Consider the following 19939-nt stretch of genomic DNA (forward strand, 5'->3'; position numbering starts at 1 on the left):
ATCCTGATAGATAGATAGATAGATAGATAGATAGATAGATAGATAGATAGATAGATAGATCAGCAACCACAGGGCTAAAAAAATAAAGTGTTTTATTTAATTTAACATAATGGCCGATAAATCGAGGGTTTTGTAGTCATAATTAAAATTATTATTAAGTAAGAGAAGAAACCTTTAGAATTAAATGCTATAATACAATAAAGTAGTCTTCTACCTGGGTCAGGATGATTTTGGTTCCAACATTGTGAACGCATGCATGCAGGCATTGACCCCACTGAATGTCTGAACGGAGAGGCATAAGCAAGTAGCCTTACCAACGATAGCAAGTCACAAAGTGTCAGCTGATAAGAAAACAGAACCAACAACATGTCCAAACAACTACTCTTATGCTCTGTTGAATTCTAGTGGTTTAACTAGTGTTAATGAGAACGAGACCAGCCAGTTTGATCGTGTGTTTTGTGTCGTTCGCACGCTGGTGTTAAAGCAAGGGGTTCCATAGTGTAGTGGTTATCACGTCTGCTTTACACGCAGAAGGTCCTGGGTTCGAGCCCCAGTGGAACCTCACGTCTGCTTTATGAGCGGAGTGTTGTGGTTTAGAGTATCGTTGTATTTATTGTTTTTGTGGTTTAAGTGTGATATGTATGCATTCTGTCAACGACGCATAACCAATGCAGATATATGGAAAAGGCTGGTGGAACGCTGATTGCTATAAATAAATAATATTGTGTATCATTTGGTATAAAAATGAGGCAAGTTGCAACGTCATTAGCTCAACTGTAATTTGGTTAATGACGGTGACAGGCAACATAGGCTACTAGCGGCGTGCTAGCGTGAAGTCAAAAATAGTGTTTGTGCGACACCTACTGTTAACTGTAAAGCGACCCGGCATCACACATTTCTGCTTGATTGCCGTTTCTACAAATTTGGTCACCGATTAAAGCGACTTCGACGTCGCACAGTGCTAATATTTATAGCTCACATTGTAGAGCATGGTGCTGCAATGACAAGATCATGTTCATAACCAGGGGAAGCACAATCCGATCAAATATAGGCTATACCATGAATGCACTTTAAGATGATTTGGATTTAAAAAAAAAAAAAAATTAACCGTATCAAACAAACCTATATTCGAAAACCAGAGCAGAGTGAAAACTTTTATTTATTTATTTATTTATTTTTGTACCACTCTCGGAAAAAATATAAAACTGTCACAATTGGTACCCTTAGCCTAGATATAGCTACATAATTTAGGCATTAATATATTTTTTAAACTACTAATATGTACTTTTAATGTACTAATATGTTCCCTTAATGTATTGATATGTACTATTTAGGGTAGCCTATTTTTGTATGTATATTTTTTAGCAAGGTACTTTTACCTTTTTATCTTTTTGTACCTTAGGTTACCTACCAGTAACAGCTCTAAAATATGTTATCAGCTGAAGATCTCTTTGAAATGATAACTGAGGATAAAAAGGCTGAAAAAAGGAAACTCACTGGTTATATATCAAGAGCTCATTTTATTGCATATTCACATTGTCTTACATTCATAACATTTCTCAGTACAATTTCCTTTGACCAGTATTAGTAATGACATAAAAAAAACATAAAACTGATATTCAATATTTTTAGAGCTGAAATTGGGTTTGTTCATATGACACCCTAGTGTGCTAGAATGTGCATTTATTTATAGGCTAAGTATTAAGCTTTCTATATGTGACCATTTCCAGACTAATCAAATGGCAACTAACAACAAGGTTTTAAGGTTTTCTGGCAATTGAGGACAGAATATGTTTTGTTCAAAACCTCATTTATGCCAATAAAATAATGCTGAAACCATTTAAAATAATCTAATATATCACTTCTGGAAAGAGGTTGCTCTAATCCACATTTATAGGCTTTACTGCTATGTTGTGATTAATTTGTATCAAATTTCCACTTTCAATAATGATGAACAAAGTAACTGCTAAACAGTAAACAATTTCTGCTTTTCATTTGTGGTTTATAAACAAGAAATGGGATGAGATTTTCCTCACTAAACATATTTACTGAAAACTGTTAAATTGTTTATCATGCCATTGCGAATTCTTGATTTAATATCAGGATTGGAGCTGTCCAAGGTTCTGAAGGAACATATATTACATGATTTACAGTGCTAGTAAATAACAAAAAAACAAAAACAATTAACATGTTCTTGCTTAATATATCTGTAATAAGATAAAATATCTTAACATAAAAACTATTGGATCTGATTAACTAGGACTATGCAAACTCACCAACCAAAGCCCTGACTGACTGTTTGAGGTTCACACTCAAATGGCAAAATCAGTTTACAGTATATTGCGAGAACAAGTCAAAATCCTTCTGTGGTCGCAACACTAAATGTATGTGGTGAGATTCTTTTATTTTTTAAACTTCACAAACAATACTTTATTAATAGAAAGTTCTTGATCAGTCAAGTTGTAAAACAGCAAATAGACTCACTATGTAGCTCTCAACCAGTGATGCCATAGTTCACCCACATTTCCACATTACGTTTGTTAAACAAAATACAGGATTTTTTGAGAAATGCTCATGCTGCTATTTCAATACAGTGAAAGTGGATAGGGACCAGAGGCTGTCAGACTGCAAAAAAAGGAGCACAAAAGTACCATGAAACAGTTATAAAAACAGTTTTTGATTTATGCATTATATTTCATGTCTTCTGAAGTCATACAATAGCCTTGAACAATAGCTTTGAATTGAAAATCTGTGTGTTTTGTATAGTGTACAACAAAATAATACCAGATTCGTAAAACATTTGGATAAGTTGATTTTTTTTTTTGAGTAATGTATTCATTTTAAATTATTTAAAATAAAATATGTTAAAAAAAAAAACCCAAATCAAGATATAGTGCAACATGTGAAACGTTTCTTTATCTGCATGGAGAAACATCCTGAACTTTAATGTACATTTTACATTTCAATTAATAACTATTTCAATTTATAGTTTATTTGTATAGAGCTTTTATAATACATACTGTTCTAAAGAAGCTATACAGACATTACAAAAGAAAACAAAAGGAAAAGAAAAGAAAAGAAAAATAGTGCCGTAACCCCCTAGTGAGAAAGCTAAGGTGACAGGGTTGAGAAAAAAATTATCTGAGCTATTTAGGCTGATGTTAGGTCGGCCTCCTACATGCACTACTGAGCTCTTACTGTGAACATTTTTTAATTTGTTGTCAAAACAATTGTCAGTGGATATAAAACATTTGTACTGGAATATTGTATAATGATTCTCGCTCTTCAGAGAAAATTACTCTTGTTGTGTTTTCTTTAAAAAGTTCTTAACATAAGCTGTGAAGCATGTTTACAACAATTCTGCATCTGGAGAACCTGTGGCATCAAGAAAACTGCTCTGTTACCTGTGTGTTTTGTTGCCATTTTTTAATTAAAGAATATGTTAACATGTTAACATAAAATCTTAAGTTATTTTACTGCACTGACACTGAAATGTATTAAACAGAACATTCAAGACATGCATATAGTGGGAAAATAAAATAAAATAAAATAAAAAAATGATTGTGAGCTTTACCAAGTATTTCATTTGAATTATTTATGTGCTTTATCATTTATCATTTTTATTTTTATTCACTCTGCTTTTTCTATCCTGAGTATCTTTTCTTTTCTTTTCTTTTCTTTTCTTTCTACAATGTAATATAACTATGTGCGATAAAGTCTAAATGCAAGATAAAGCACAACTTCGGACTCTTATTTTGAAATATCGGTCGTGTAGCGCCATCTTTATTTTCGCTACACGGCATCTGGTTTCTCATTGCTCTGTGCTGGTCTGTTATCGTGTTATTCGTGACTTTATCACCGAATATATGGCGAATTTAGCAATTGCTGCGGCAGCTGCAGCTGCTAGAGACCCCGCTGTGGACCGCTCGTTACGTTCGGTGTTCGGTATGTATGAAGAGACTGGGTTAGTTTGTTTCTTGCATCTACTATTCATTAGTTTCGTTAGCTGTTAAGCTAAACCTCACTCACATACAGTTAGTCACAACTAAAACTCTAGAATACGGTTATGTAACACCTTATTTCAAAGTCTATGTTTGCTAAACTTCCAAAATATTATTATAGGTATTATTATTTGTAAATCTTGCTTGCATGTTCACGTATACACAATCATTAGGTCTAGAACTAAGTTACTGCATATATTGATGGACTGATGCAGTGGTGTAAGTAAACAGATGCTGCAACATGGTTCCTTGTTTCACTTATTGTTTGTATTTTGGTAACAGTGGGAAACATCCCATACGAGGCCACAGAGGAGCAGCTGAAAGACATCTTTTCAGAAGTTGGACTTGTCGTTAGTTTTAGGTATGTTCAATAAAGCCTAAAACAACATGCTGTGGTCACTTAGAGGAAACCTGGATTTGATCAGGAAAAAAAAAACTTCTTGCAGGTTGGTGTATGACAGAGAAACAGGCAAGCCAAAGGGATATGGCTTTTGTGAGTACCAGGATCAGGAGACGGCGCTCAGTGCCATGCGCAACCTGAATGGCCGAGAGTTCAGCGGCAGGGCCCTCCGCGTCGACAACGCTGCTAGTGAGAAGAATAAAGAGGAGCTCAAAAGTAAGTTTGAGTTTTGAAGTGTAATATTCTGTCCAAAGAGAGAAATCTTGCGCACTAGAAATGGCTATTTTGTTGTTTCCACAGGTTTGGGCACGGGTGCCCCAATTCTTGAGTCCCCTTATGGAGACGGCTGCACACCAGAAGAAGCTCCAGAGTCCATCAGCAGGGCAGTAGCCAGCCTGCCTCCCGAACAGATGTTTGAGCTAATGAAACAGATGAAAGTGAGTATAGGAGAGTGGCCTGTTAAATTTAAGACTGATATTTCAGATCAAGAGGGTTACCTGGAGAAAACAAGTTACTTAAAGGATTAGTTCTCCCAAAAGTAAAATTGTCATCATTTGCTCACCCTCATGTTGTTCCAGATTCATAAGACTTTTGTTCATCTCTGAATCACAAATATTTTAATGAAACCTGTTCCTTCATTGAAAGTCCATTCATCCGTAACTCAACGCTCCGAAAAGTTTGTTGAAGACATTGTAGAATAAATCTTGTGTGTGTGTTGATTAATAGATATATGTGAATAAAACTTTAAATTATATATTTTCATCATGTAAAAGTGATCGTTTGTCTTCGGAAAGCTTGGATTAAACACCTCGATTCATATCGATTGATTTTATAGTATTTACATGAACGTTTGAAGTGTGAAAGTTATGGACCTTTAATGGAGAGAGAGAAAACTCTTAGGTTTCATTAAAAATTATTTATTAAAAATATATCTTAATTTTTATTTAGGAGATAAGCTAAAATATTACAGATTTGGAATGACTTAAGTGCAAATAAATTATGATGTTTTCTATTTTGGGGTGAATTATTCCTTTAATTGATTGTAATTCTTTTGATCCAAGAAACTGGATTTGAAATGGATTTGTTATTTGAAGCCTTGTGAATCTGAAAAATGTGATTGTTTGATGCATTATCCTGTTCTTGCTTGTATAGCTATGTGTGCAGAACAGTCCCCAGGAGGCCAGGAACATGCTCCTGCAGAACCCCCAGCTCGCTTATGCCCTGCTGCAAGCTCAGGTGGTCATGAGGATTGTGGACCCTGAAATCGCTCTGGTAAGATCATGAAATGCCTCTAAAGGAATGCACTACTTGGAAAAATGAAAAGCGTCTTAGTACATGGATTGTAAAGACTGAGAATATATTATTAATCTCCTCCAATAAGTATTGTTGTAAATATCAAGGATTGTGAAAATCTTTTAAACCATTTGTTTAATATGTGACATTTTAAACCATATAAAGATAATCAAGTGAAAAATCGTCCCTCATTCTCACAGAAAATGCTCCACCGCCCAGCTGTAGTTCAGCCCATAAACCCAAGTCCTCAGCCTGGAGCGGTACCGGCACCTAACCAGCCCCTCCCTCAGCCCAATGTACCTGTTTCTCAGCCTCAACCAATGGTCAGTATTACTCCGAGATGCATTAAGTAGTAGTACTGTTTTGTTTTAATGCAGGACTGTTTAAAAGCTTGTGTTTTTTAAAAAAAGACTCTTATGCTCACCAAGGCTGCATTTATTTGATCAAAAATACAGTAAAAAAGATTATTGTGAAATATTATTATAATTGAAAATAACTTGATTTTGTTTTAATATATTAAAATGTAATTTATTCATGTGAATTTTCAGCAGACATTACTCCAGTCTTTAGTGTCACATGGTCCTTTAAAAATAATTCTAATATGCTGATTTGGTGCTCAAGAAACATTTCTTAGCAATGTTGAAAACTCTTTTGCTGCTTAAAATTTTAAAAATATCTTTACTGTCATTTTTGATCAATTTAATGCAAATTTGATAAAACAATGCAAATCCTTGCTAAATAAAAGTATTAATTTCTTAACAAAATCTGGCTGACCTCAAGCTTTTGAATGGTTGTGTATTTGGTCTTTTTGTTCTTTTACATTGACAAGTTTTCATGAAGTTTACTTAAAGGGTTAGTTCACCCAAAAATGAAAATTAGGCTGTGGTTTACTCACCCCAGAGGCATCCTAGGTGTAAATGACTTTCTTCTTTCAGACGAATCCAGTCGGAGTTATATTAAAAGTGGTCTTTGATCTTTCAAGCTGTTTAATGCCACTCAGCAGGTGTTGCAAGCATAAGTCCAAAAGAAGTTAAATAAAAAGCGCCCATCAATAAAATAAAAAGTGTCTCACGGCTCCGGGGGATGAAGAAAGGCCTCCTGTGGTGAATCGATCCGTGTTTATAAGAAAAATATCTATATTCAAAACGTAATAATCATTTTAATCTAGCTTGGGCTCACTGTTGTAAACGGAAGCAGCTCCGGGGGAATGATGTATGAGGTCAACTTTGTGCATGCGCCGCTTAGAAGTGACGGACACGAAACCACAGCGGAGAGATCAAAACAAAACAACGGTCAATAATTAGAAGTACAAAACGAGGATTTGTAAAGAAGAATGTCAGAGGATTTCTATATAAGCCAAGAGGAGACTGGTTTTCCTTTGCTAAAGTAAGGAAACTTTGCTTCCTTTGATCCTGAAAAAAAAAAATCTTTGGTTTTCACGAGACTCACCGGCACATGCGCAATGCCGAGCTCATACGTCATCCTCCCGGAACTGCTTCCGTGTACAACTGTTGGCGCAAGCTACATTAAAGTGATTATTACGTTTTGAATATGGACATTTTTCTTACAAAAACGTATCTATTCAGCTCAGGAGGCCTTTGTTAACCCCCCGGAGCCGTGTGAGAGACTTTATTTTTTTTTTTTATGGATGGGCGCTTTATATTTAACTTGTTTTGGACTGATGCATGCAACACCCGTTGAGTATTAAACAGCTTGAAAGATCAAATACAATTTTTAATATAACTCCAACTGGATTCGTCTGAAAGAAGAAAGTTATATACACCTAGGATGCCTCTGTGGTAAGTAAAACAAAGCCAAATTTTCATTTTTGGGTGAACTAAACCTTTAATATCCCGACATGTGTGGGTATATGTCATAACAGTTTAAGTAAAACCCAATAAATGAACTTTTTCATGTAAAATGTAGTTTGTGTTTTCATAATGACCCGATAGTTATCAGCATTTGGTAAAATCATCTTTGCCTCATTGACAGAGGTGTTCTGTAGTTTTTCCATGAACTAAAGGAAAATTATGGTCTCAGTTGGGTTTATGGACAGTTGAGCCATTCTAATGAGTAATCCTCTGTTGATCCTGTGACTCACAGCCAGGTATGCATGTGAACGGAGCCCCTCAGATGATGCAGCCTCCACAGATGGGGGGTGGGGTACCCGGACCAATGCCAGGACAGGGACCCATGGGACCAGCTGGTAAGCTCAGCTGTCCTTGGATTACTTTGGTGCTTGTGTATCTGTGTGCATAGCCATAGTGGTTTACCTCCGGTCTCTCCCTCTACAGGTGGGATGCAGCCTCCGATAGGGATCCCTCCAGGAGGCCCTGTGCCCATGGATAGAGGACCAGGTATTCATTTTAGGCATTCATAATTCTTTATTTTATGCATTTGTTTCCCAATACAAGCATTTGGTTTTTCAGCAGTCATTTATTTTTTTAAGCATTTGCACAGAATTTAGAAGTAGTATCGTTGTTTTATATCATATAGAATATTACAAGTCATTGTTAGAAAATTATGATATGATTTCTTTCTACTTCCTTAACACCATTACCAAACCTGTCCACAAGTGAGCAGTATTGGCCAACAAGTCTGCTGCACTAACATTGGATTTTATGTAGTGATTTCATTTTCATTCACACTTCAAGCTATAGTGTGTAATTTCTACATCACTAGTGTCACCTAGTAGAATTTCATAAACCGTTTTCTCAAACATTTGTTTGAGTCAGTGTTTTTGTGTCGGGATACTCAACCATAAATATTTTGATGGCACTATAGTGCGTAACATCAGAAAATATTACATACTTCACCTTAATAACTATTTTTGGATCCTTTTTTTTGTTTGTTTAATAATAATAAGTGTTAAATAGAATGAGTGTTTGAATAATTTTACCAGTGTTTATATAAATGTATTATTTTTGTACTTATTTTTGTGTGCGCTACTGATAAAACTGTTGGTCAGTAACATTTTATTTGTATTTAATCTTTATTTTGTACATCCTGTAGCAAGGATGCATTAAGTGAATCAAAATTGACAGTAAAAGAAAATATAGCACATTTCCTCAAAACTATTAAGCAGCACTATTTTCTACTGTGGTAATAAGAACTCTCAAGTGAGCACCAAATGACACAGAAGACTGGTATAATAGCTGCTGAAAGGTCATAGGAATAAATAACATATTTATGTTATAATTTTTACTGTAGTTTTGATCAAATAGATTAGAGACTTTTTTCAAAAACATTAAAAAAATCTTACCGACCCCAAACTTCCATGTATATAGTTTTGCTTTTATATTTAGTTTTATAAAGTGGTACATTTATATAATTATATACCTTATATAGGACACTTTGATTCCTAGGTATTTGTATCTGCATTAGCCAATTAAAAACCCATATCGACCACTACTCTAGCCCATGTCCATTAAGATCAGTACAATCATCCCTGGGTAATTTCAGTAAGTGCGCTGTCTCAGTTTTCTCTCCTGTTCTCTTCACTTAATGCTGACCCAGGAAACCTTCAGGACTCTCCTGTGGGAGCAGCTGGGCAGGCTGCTATCGAGCGGCCTCAAGGTATCATGGGTATAACTCTGGTCTGTTCAGAACAGGCCTTTCAAGAGTCTCACCTGCTCATCGTCTTAGCTCTACGTGCACCTTTTGTAATGTACTTCTTATCTTTGCATGCCCCTAAACATCACACCTGAACCATTTGAAGGCAGTACCCAGTTTACAACGAACAAAGTGGAACTGCCGTTTACTTCAAAGAGAGAGTGCAAAGTACCACGTAGATGTCTAGAGAGAAAAGTGAAACTGCTCAAACAAATGACCCCAAAAACATTAAAAAGCACAGTTTGCTGATTAGTGCGATGGTCTTGAATACTGTTGAAATGTAGGTGTGTTCTGCTTTGTCTCTCTGAAACAAAGGTCCTTAAGGAATAAGGACAACACAATGTAAACAGTTTTAACCTTTTATTGTTGCATTTCCAAAACCTGAACAATGAAGTCTTGTTGCCTAACAGAATGTGCCAATGTTGCAGAATTGAGCTGAGTATTGATGAGTTTCACTTTGTAAAGCTGTGAAATCCTCTTTGTTAGCATTGTCACTTTGACAGGTGAAACAATATTCTTTTGTTCATGAAGCGGAAACTTTTTGTTTCCTTCAGTCTAACTTTCTTGACACTTCAGGAATTGCCTTGGTGTATCATAACGGTGTCATACCTGCGAAATGGAAATGGCTCATTATTCATGTTCTTTGGTAGCACAAAAGGACATGTCCAAGTTTTGAAATGTTTGTGTAATGCACTTTTACACTATTTTCTTTCATCTTTGTGATTCTATAGCAAGTTCTTTTTTTTTATTCTTGTCAAAGTGGCAAAGCATGCACATTTTAAAAAATCTGTTTTCATGTAAATGTTTTTTGTTTTCACAGTGCCGATAGTCGACCCACGTGCTTCAATGCGAGGGGCCCCTCAGGCCCTCCAGGGATCCCACCCAGAGGCCTTCTTGGCGATGGTCCGAACGACCCGCGAGGTGGATCACTGGTTAATGTCACTGGAGAAATGGTGGAGCCAGGGTAATGTATACTAAAAACTTTGTTGCAATGACATTAAGGTGATCAAAGCTGATCTTAAAATATTCCCATTAGTTTCATGAGTATTTTTAGAAAGCTGTCAGGACAGCCTTTATGCAAAAATGGAAAGGCTCCTGTGAATTTGTGACATTTACAGATAAAGATAGAACTGTTAACTGAAAGTTTTTTTGTGCTGAGGACGCACACACGTATCTGTCAAAGCGACTGACAGGGCAACCCATTATGCTAATGCATCAGCTTGAAGCTTTTTATTGATTAGTTGTTTCAGCCTAGGATATGACTTTCTTCTTTCAGACGAATACAGTGGGAGTTATATTCAAAAATGGCCTGGCACTTCCAAGCTTTATAATGGCAGTGAATGGCTGTTGAGATTCAATAGTGTAATAGAAGTCCAATAAAGTGCATCCGTCCATCATAAAAAGTGCTTCACAAGGCATATTTAAAACTTTATAAACCATAATCTCTACCTTCCCCTAACTGTCATACGTGTGTTTACTCCAGAAAGTTATTTGAAATGGAAATCTTTTGTAACATTGTAAATGTTTTACTGTCACGTTTGAGCAATTTAATACATCCCTGCTGAATAAAAGTGTTAATTTTTTGCCAAAAGGGGGAAAAAGTCTTACTGAGCCCAAACTTTTGAATGGTATTGTACATCAGGCTTTCATGGCAATTTATTGATCAAGTTTGTAACAAAAGCTATTTATTTTGTTTTTTGTTGACTTAAAGGCATGGTTACATTGGAGGCCCTCCACAACATCAGGGGCCGCCCATGCATATGGCTCCCCCAGACATGCGTGGCCCTCATGACATGAGAGGAGGACCCATGATGGGAGAACCTAGAGGTCCTATGATGGAGCAGCGGGGTCCACCCATGGAGGCAAGAGGTACTTAAAGATGTGGTTTCAAGTTATTTGTTGACTTGGCTTGGATAACTGTATGGACCCTTTTCACAGACTGTGATGATGCATTTCAGCATTGTAAATCCCACAAAGTTTTTCTCTTTTCTTTTTTTTTCTTTGTTTTATATTAGCTTTGCATCAAACTACAAAAAAACTGGTTAATGCTGCTGTGAGGGTGTTTCTAATATAGTGGCTATGGGAGTGACGATAAATTTGACGTTGTTCTCTTTAGACTGCTGTTATGAATGTCCATTTTTTCTTCTTTTGAAAGTCATGAAAACACTATCATGGAGTTTTTCTTTTACTATTTGAGCAAATGAGAATACAAATAAAATATATTTGATGTGGTCTCCCACAAGTTTACTCAACTATGATGACTTTGCTTCTGAGAAACTCGCAAATGTGAAAAAGGATCTATTACCCGTTTTACTTCTTTTTGAAATAACACTCTATTTGAAGGATATTCTTACAGATACAATTTTTATTTTATTTTTTTCTCAGGTCGTGATCCAAGAGCTGTTGATGCTCGGGGTCCGATATCTGGCCAGAGGGTTCCTGTGGCTGGTGGAATGCAGGGTCCTCCCCCCCACGGCATGGGACAAAGTGCACCTCCATCAGCAAGACCAGTAAGATTTCCAGACTCCTGTAGATTTGCCTTTTTTTTTTTTTTTTTTTAGCAGGGCATTTTTCAAATGTTTTAATGTCTAGGACCCCCTAAATTTGATCATCCCATTGTAAAATGACCCTCTTTCTGAAATATAAAGGCAGCTATCTAAAAATCCTAAATGTGATATTTAAGGAAAGCAGGTTTGCAGATTTTAAATGTCAGTGTAAATGTGTAAATACAAGTTTTTAAAAATGATCTGGAAATGTTTACCATGTATTAAGTTATGTGCATTATTTCCTATCCAGTATTAGAATATTAGAGATCATTTTCTATTCAGTTTAGATTTATTTGTATGGCAAAAAACATTTATCAGGTACACTAATGTTCAGGGTTGGTGGGATTTTTTTTTTTTTTTTTGTACGCTTCTAAAAGAAGTCTCTTAAGCTCACCAAGGCTGCATTTGTAAACTCTGCTGGCAAAATGAATCACAATGAGCTAATTTTCAAAAAAAAAAAATTTTTTTTTTATATTTACAAAATCTCCATTTAAAAACCTTTAAAATTATGTATGATTTGTTGGAATCAACCAAAAAATGACTGAGTGATATCCGTTTGAAATCAAGTCAGCTAGTTAAAGTTTTCTGAAATTTCCAAAGCAAAATCACCAAGCAACGTTTCATCTTTTCCCCCACTTCTTTTCTTAACACTCAGATTGTGTTCAGGTCATTTTGACCCAGAGAGGATTTTCTTTCTCCTGAAAATGTTAGCTAATGTTATTGCATTGGGCTAAAATTTACTGACTTTGCTCACACACGGCATAACTACTTCCTCCAAAAAAAATTTGATATTTTTTTTTTCTTCATTTTTTTGCACCTTGTTACACAAAGTTCCGAAAATGACCGGCCTACAAAAAATAGCTAATAAATCTTGTGCTATATTTTCATCAAATATAGGACTCAATCGTTTTGTCAACTTGTACTTTTTTCAATTAGGACTTTTTTTTTTTTTGGAACTGATTGATCATAGGCCTCAGTAATCTGGTATAGCTTTACTTGTGCTAGTCAAGAAGCTAGCAGAGAAAAAGGTAGACCTCTCAGAAAACACACAAATGAAGATAATTTTAGACGTTTGGGCCGCTAGACGAGGGCTTAATTGACTCATATTGGTGAAAACCTCAAATTCAAAGAAAATGAAATTTCTCACTTTTTTCCCTGTAAGCTCAAAATAAGCCCATGCACATTCTTTCTTGCACACTCATTTTGCCAGTACGGGCACACGTTTACTTAGTGAAATATTACAATTTTAAATTGTAATTTATTCCTGTGTTGTCAAAGCAGACTTTTCAGATCCTTCAGAAAGCATTCTAATATACTGACTTGCAGCTCAATAAACATTTATTATAATTATTATTGGGGAAAAACCTTGTGCTGCTGAAAATACATTTCTTTTTCAAAATTCTTTGATTTATACAAGAAAGGGATTTTTTTTATTTTGATTATTTCTTTCTTAACAATGTCAATGTCTTTTTTACTTTTAATTGATTGAATGTCTTCTTGAATAAAAATATACTTTTGAACAGTTTCCATTGCAAATAATGAGAACTCTTCCCCCCCCCCCAAAAAAACTATATGAATATTTTTCATATCTTTCAGTAAAAACACATTTCATAATGTTTTTTTCTCTTGATTTGACCCCTTTACAGCCCTGTTTGAACAGCCCCATCTCAGAGGACCCTATTTAGCTTGCAGTATTTAATTTAAACGTCTGCATGTTTTAATCCTATTTATGTCTTTAACAGGGTCCGACATCAGATGTGTCATCACAAGACCATGAGAAAGTGAGTGTCTTTTTTTCCCTACAGTGACCAGTTTTTCCAGAATGACCAGTTACTCGTTGACATGTTGATTTAAATGTTGATGGGGTTATGTCACACTCATTAATTTGAATCTTTCGCGATGTAACCATGCTTATGTTTTATAGATACTAATCTCTATGCTGTTTCCACATTCCCAGGCGGCCTTGATTATGCAGGTCCTGCAGCTGACCCCAGAACAGATCGCCATGCTGCCACCAGAACAGAGACAGAGTATCCTGATACTGAAGGAGCAGATTCAGAAGACGGCAGGTGCACCCTGAAGACTCATCTTGTGACGTAAGTTCTTTTCTTTCTTTTGCGTCCATCCTAAAACAGCTTATTAGGATAATTACAGGCTCTGCGACAAAGCGGAACATGGTTTTCTTATGTAACAGGGATTATTTTGGGTTAGTCCAAGTCTACAAAATCTGACTGTTCAACTTTGTGATTGCAGGAACATACGCATCCGATCAGACAACCATCCCTGGCTACTTTTGTAATGGTCTGCAGGTCATCCACATCTGTAACTTTGTTGTTTTTGTTTTATAGTTATTTTTTAATTTCAAGTGAGATCAGTTGTATATGAATAATAGTAGTTCACAGTTTACTGCTCATGAAAAATAAACAACTGGGTTCTGAAATAAACAAGTGGAAATTTTTTCTAAACTGAAAATATTTCCTGCCTTCATAATTTATTATAAAAACTGTTTAGAAAAGACATTATATAAAATGTATAGTATTAATTTATATCTTGAATGATAAAGTTGGTTTGATTCTTTAAAGGTTACAAAACCAGTGACTAACAATGTGACATGTTAGATCAGATATGTGTGGTTTTAAAGAAAAACATCTTTTCCCTTTTCACCTTTTATAAAGAGGTGAAATTCCGAAATCCTTTTTTAAGCAACTCCTTGCCATGCTAATTTTAGAGCACTTGTTTACACAAGGAGGCACTTATAAAAACACAATACATTCTGGTATATGTCTGATTTCCTTGATTGTTTTTTTTTTGTTTCTTTTCTGGAAATTGGATTGGAAAGCCAAACTTAAAAAAAAATACAATGAGTGGACTTTTGACACGGAATTAGTCCCTTCCAGCAATTTGTTCACTTTCCGGGATGAAGGGTGTCATTTTTCTTGTTACAGCAATGCAGAATCATTTAGATGTAAAGATTCAAGAAATGGCAAATCGTGATACTGCTGAAGAGCACAGTCCCTAGTGCACAAATCCTTCAAAAGAATTAGGTTTCCTGTGAAACATTTCCTCAGAAGTTCTCTTTGTTAAAGTAAAACTTGGTTTTCCGTGGATCCACATCAGAGTATTTCACACATTTCTTCTCCAAGTCCTTTGCTAAGGCTTGTGGGCCACACAAGAAAGTTCCAACCACAGACCTGTGCATATTTAAAATAAACCATTAGTGTTAGTGTATTTTTGTCACAGGTGGGAATCGGTTACATCATGAAAAGTTTTGAAACTTACGATGGGTTCTCTTGCTGAACTTGTTCAAATTCTCTATCCCAGTTCGGTCGGCCATAACTAGTCTTTTGTTTTAGACCGGTGATGATATCGGTCTCTTTATCAAAATGCACCATTGCATGGTTTACCTACAAATGCAAGATTAGATGTTCTGTGATTTATGCACATTACTCCTATTTCAGTTTAGGTCAACTTGCTTTTCAGATCACAACAGTTTTATTGCACGCACATGACTCTGGTCCCATCCGGTGAGGTAGAGTTTATATGTGAGGAAGTCCCTCATTCCTCGTTCCTCCATGTCTTTCTCAAGGACCTGTAGGAGATCTGCAAACCACTCAAAGGCATATGTCTCTCTGCACAGCCAGTAGAAGTAAATCTAAACAGAAAAGTCAGAAATGAAGAGGAAACTGAGTTTCAATGAATCCCAGACTTCGTCTAAATCTAGGTCAAGAAGGCAACCTTTGTGATATCGCAGTAACAACAAGAGTGATTGTACTCGACCTTTGCACCCAACTTCCTTATTTTTGTCCCACATGTTCTTACCTTCTTTGTTCGTAGTTTGGGGTCAGAATCTTTAAACTTGTACCAAATCGACTTCAGGATAGAGGCAAATGGGGTCACACCAATCCCGGCACCCACCAACATGCTGACCTCATAATCAAATACATCCTCACTCGCAGTTCCAAACGGGCCATCCACAGCCATCCTGATGCAAAAAATACATATATATTTTTTTATATATATATTACTGATCCTGTGTGTCATTTTCCATATTTTGAAATATCCTTTCCATAAGATGAAATTAAGAACTGCAGCTTGAAGAATACATGAATATGTAATGCCCTACATGCTTAAAAATAAAGGTTCTTTACTGGCATCTATGGTTCCATTAAGAACCTTTAAAAACCTTTCAAAAGGTTCTTTAGATTATTAAAATGTTCATCATACTATGAAAAGTTGGTTATTTTAAGAACCTTTCAGTGAACAATTCTTAAAATAGCTTCTTTTTTTTTGGTTTCTTAAAAGAATATATATATATATTATTGTGAAGAACATTTTAATAATTAAGAACCTTTTCCACTACAAAGAACCTTTCGTGAAATGGAAAGATTCCATGGATGTTAAAGCTTCTTCATGGAACTATAAATGGCAGATTATGGCTTATTTTTAAGAGTGCATTTCACTGAAAGCTTCTTTGGGAAACCCAAATGGTTCTTCTATGGAACTGCTGTGAAAAAAATCTTTATTTTTAGAGAATAAGTAAAATGGCAAAGAGTACATACTTAGGTCCTTGCCCACCCTCTGGTAGGTTTTCAACCATCTTAATGAGCTTTTCGGTCCAGTCTCCAACTAAGCGTATGTGCACACTAAAGAAGTCCTCTTCTGGGGCTGATGTCATGGTAAATGGGTGCCACTCCAGCTGAGAGATGGCTGGACAGTTGAGGAACACATACTGGCCGACTTGCATCTTGAATCCAGGCTTCACCAGCTGTAGCTCCAACACCTTGGATGGGCGGATTACAATCTAAAATGCAAGAATGGAAACAGTTTGTCATTACAGAACAACTGTACTGGGGTTCAGATGAACAATGTACCTCATGAAGACTCACCTTCCTATAACTGACAGGCTGCATGTAGCGAATGAAACGTAGCAGCCGCTCACAAAGATAAATTATCATTGGTCCAATTACCCACATCCAGGTCTGCAACAGAGGATTCAGCCAATTGAAATCAAAAAGCACTCAAATAAATCCATCAAAGCCTGTGTAATTGTAACTGTCACAACTTTTACCTGCGGAAACCCTCCTGCAAATTGTGGAACTGGACAATCAGCAGTTTTCCCCCAGTTCTCTAGCTGATTTTCGCATAAGGAATTATTGTGAGGTGGATCGGTCACTTGCTGACTTCGCACAATGCGTCTGGACAGAAACCAAACAGAATGTTAATTACTCTTATTCTCCTACAAATCATTTTTTTTTTTTAAATGAGGCTCACCCAGTTAAACAGATCTTACCCTGCACCATGGAAAACTAAGCCAGCAAAGAAAACGATGAAGAGGTGATGTGTGTACCAAAAGACCTCAAAATAGCTTCTGCGAATGACTTCCATTGACGAAGTGATCATGAGGATGAGGGCAAGAGTTATGACGACTCCTGTGAGACCCGCAATAGTGGTGAATACCAAAATCGTTGGAGTCTGGAGTACAAGGAAACAAGATTAAAGCAGGCATATAATACCTCAGAAGCAACATAGTCTGGATTTCAATTGTAAACTACCATTCAAGTTTGTGGTAAGAAAGATTTTTAAAACATTTTTGAAAGAAGTCTTATGATAGCCAAGGTAACATTTGTTTGATCGAAAATGCTGTAAAAATAGTAATATTGTGAAATATGACAATAACAAAAATGCTTTCCGTTTTAATATATTTCAAAATGTACTTTATTCCTGTCATTACTCCAGTCTTCAGTATCACATGGTCCTTCAGAAATCATTCTAAAATGCTGATTTACTTCTTTAGCATAGTTGAAAATGGTTTTTAACTGCTTAACATTTTTGTGGAAACGTAATACTGTTTACTGGATTCTTTGATGAATAGGACGTTCAAAAGAACACTATTTATTTGAAATAGTAACTTTTTGTAACATTATACATGATTTTACTGTCTCCCTTGATCAATTTAATGAAACCATGCTGAATAAAAGTATTAATTAGATGTTAGTAAAAATACTCACTGATCCCAAACTATTGAATGGTAGTACTGTATATAAAATCTAAATTATAGGAAAATGTAAAAATCTTAATAAAAAACCATTAATAGTTCAGTAACTCACTGTAGAATTGGAGCGAACGGGATTCAGGTAAGTGGTATTTAATTCACGAGAGTCACCGAGCATGGACAGTTTAGTGGCAAGAGGCCCGTATCGACCTTGGAAACTGTTTGTGTACCACTCCGCATTAAGCAAATGAGCGATAGTGTGAACCGCTGCATTAAAGAAGATATTTCATTTGGTTAAAATCAGACATTGTGTCAATGAAAGAAATGTGAGAACGTAAAATGGCTGTTACAACAGTTCTAATTATTCTTTACTTGCAAATATATTCTATAACTCTGGGGTCTATAGATTGTTTAGCAAATTATTAGTCAGAAATGTCAAGAATCAGTTTCTTACAAACTCGGAACTTGGTAAATGTTTATCCAGATTTTTCCAAGTAGAATAACACTATCTGCAATGCTGCAGTATTCAGGAGTTAAATACCTAGACTACGGCTCAAACTGTGAATGAGAACATTTGATTTAGTATAGTATACTATTGCATGTTTACTATATTGAATTGCATATTGAATGTTTGCAATAGCTATTGCACATGTGAGCCCTTTCTTGTAAAACTGTAGCTTATCATTCAGGTCCAAGCTTTGATATGCAGAACAACTTCCTGTTAATTTTTCAAATAACATGTTTACCTGTCATTAGGGCAATCATGTAAGCAACCAGCTTGTGGAAAGTCAGATTTTTGTCCAGCTGTTTCCTCATTGTTCTGCCACAGCACTAAAACATAGATAGGAGAGCAAAATACTTACAAAGGTTCACATATAGTCTCTCAGACACAAAGATGCAAGTGTGCAGTAACTCACTATAAAGGAGCCGCGGAGCAGAGACAGCAGGTTTCGGCACACTGGCAACAATATCAGCATGCAGTTGAAGTTGAGTACAGCAGCTGGAGCTCTGGCCCAAGGCAATGCAGACTGAAAGAAATGGTATTACATTCACTTTCACTATGTTTACTCTGATTATCTCTCTTTTTACTAAATGAAACATAACATTGGATGTCATAAAATAAAACATCTCCTTCCTTAGGTGCCTTCTTTTGTCTCAGTCAATGCTTTGCAAAATACCTACATATTTTTTTATGATATAACTTACCCCTAAAAGTTCACGAGTGTACTCAAATTGCGGTCCTAGATCATAGAATAAGTAGAAGTAGACGAACAGAAAGATGTTGATGCCCATCCACACCACCTACAAATACAGACACATCAACATTTTAAGAATAATGCACAAATATGACTTATTTTAACTTAAGTTTGATAGCTATCTGTATTAGCCAATTTTATTTAATGTAAATATTAAGCAAAATAATCTGGTCTCTTACCAAGATGAAGGCGCTGAGCCCTTGATTGATAATCCAGTTGCTCATCTTCACTCTCTCTAGTGCTGCATGAATGAATGAACACTCCTCAGATGAGCGCTGTATTATTCACCTGTCCTGCTCCTCGACTCCGCCCTCTACTGTCATCATCGACCAGGAAATGGATTGTGAAAATATGATTTGTTGATGTTGCATGTATGAAGAAGGTCCCGGAAGGCAGCAACCTGAACGAGTTTAATATGGCTGTAAAAAAGCATGTGTTGGTATGTTTGACTGGAAATTATAACATGAACGATGGCTTGGACGTTTCTACTGTTAAATCGAAATTTCAACCAATTCTCCCAGTTAAATTAAGATTGAGCCACTTGGCTATTAAGCTGTTTGATATAGGCCTAGGCCTACTTTTAAATTTTATGACGTAAACACACATATATAGGCTAATATAGAACGGACACACCTTAAGAAAAAAAAAATAACAAATCATATTTTTAAATATGGTTTCATTATAAAACATGGTGATTATCTCTATGGTGAACAGCCAACTTAATATATTATATTTACCATCTGAAATACCATACTTTTATATATTCTTCCGTTAAACTGTTGCTTTAATTACCTTAAACAAAACTGAAAATCATTTTTTTTTAAATCCTTTGTCCCAAA

At 35.8% G+C, this 19939-nt stretch overlaps 2 protein-coding genes and 1 non-coding gene across 3 annotated transcripts; 2 read left to right on the top strand and 1 right to left on the bottom strand.

Annotated features, from left to right (window-relative positions):
• The first annotated feature begins 489 nt into the window (after positions 1-489).
• On the top strand, positions 490-562 carry trnav-uac. Its single transcript has one exon. It is a non-coding gene; the product is annotated as a tRNA-Val (tRNA).
• Positions 563-3775: 3213 nt separating this feature from the next.
• LOC109101502 (cleavage stimulation factor, 3' pre-RNA, subunit 2) lies at positions 3776-14296 on the top strand. The gene is given in 16 exon segments (XM_042770109.1): positions 3776-3945; positions 4284-4362; positions 4448-4617; positions 4702-4838; positions 5554-5673; positions 5895-6017; positions 7798-7900; positions 7989-8051; positions 9211-9270; positions 10127-10165; positions 10168-10270; positions 11018-11175; positions 11692-11816; positions 13595-13633; positions 13810-13948; positions 14106-14296. Coding segments are annotated over 15 exon segments (1521 nt in total). The 5' UTR covers positions 3776-3866; the 3' UTR covers positions 13933-13948; positions 14106-14296.
• Positions 14297-14689: 393 nt separating this feature from the next.
• Positions 14690-19637, bottom strand: LOC109102043 (cytochrome b-245 heavy chain-like). The gene is made up of 13 exons (XM_019115370.2): positions 19280-19637; positions 19051-19146; positions 18762-18872; positions 18591-18675; positions 17960-18111; positions 17143-17324; positions 16921-17047; positions 16739-16831; positions 16412-16653; positions 15672-15834; positions 15358-15504; positions 15132-15256; positions 14690-15043 (listed from the first exon to the last, which is right to left on the bottom strand). Exons 1-13 carry the CDS (start codon positions 19322-19324, stop codon positions 14917-14919), a joined length of 1695 nt encoding a protein of 564 aa, XP_018970915.1. The 5' UTR covers positions 19325-19637; the 3' UTR covers positions 14690-14916.
• Between the last annotated feature and the right edge of the window lie 302 nt (positions 19638-19939).

This window comes from Cyprinus carpio, chromosome A14, assembly GCF_018340385.1.
Source record: "Cyprinus carpio isolate SPL01 chromosome A14, ASM1834038v1, whole genome shotgun sequence".
In the NCBI taxonomy this organism is placed as follows: domain Eukaryota; kingdom Metazoa; phylum Chordata; class Actinopteri; order Cypriniformes; family Cyprinidae; genus Cyprinus; species Cyprinus carpio.

Coding starts and splice junctions, on each gene's coding strand:
- LOC109102043 (XM_019115370.2), bottom strand. CDS start 19,324: ATGAGCAACTGGATTATCAATCAAGGGCTCAGCGCCTTCATCTTG. Junction 18,676..18,761: donor TGCTCCGCGGCTCCTTTATA/GTGAGTTACTGC, acceptor TCTATGTTTTAG/TGCTGTGGCAGAACAATGAG. Junction 16,832..16,920: donor TTGCAGGAGGGTTTCCGCAG/GTAAAAGTTGTG, acceptor CCTCTGTTGCAG/ACCTGGATGTGGGTAATTGG.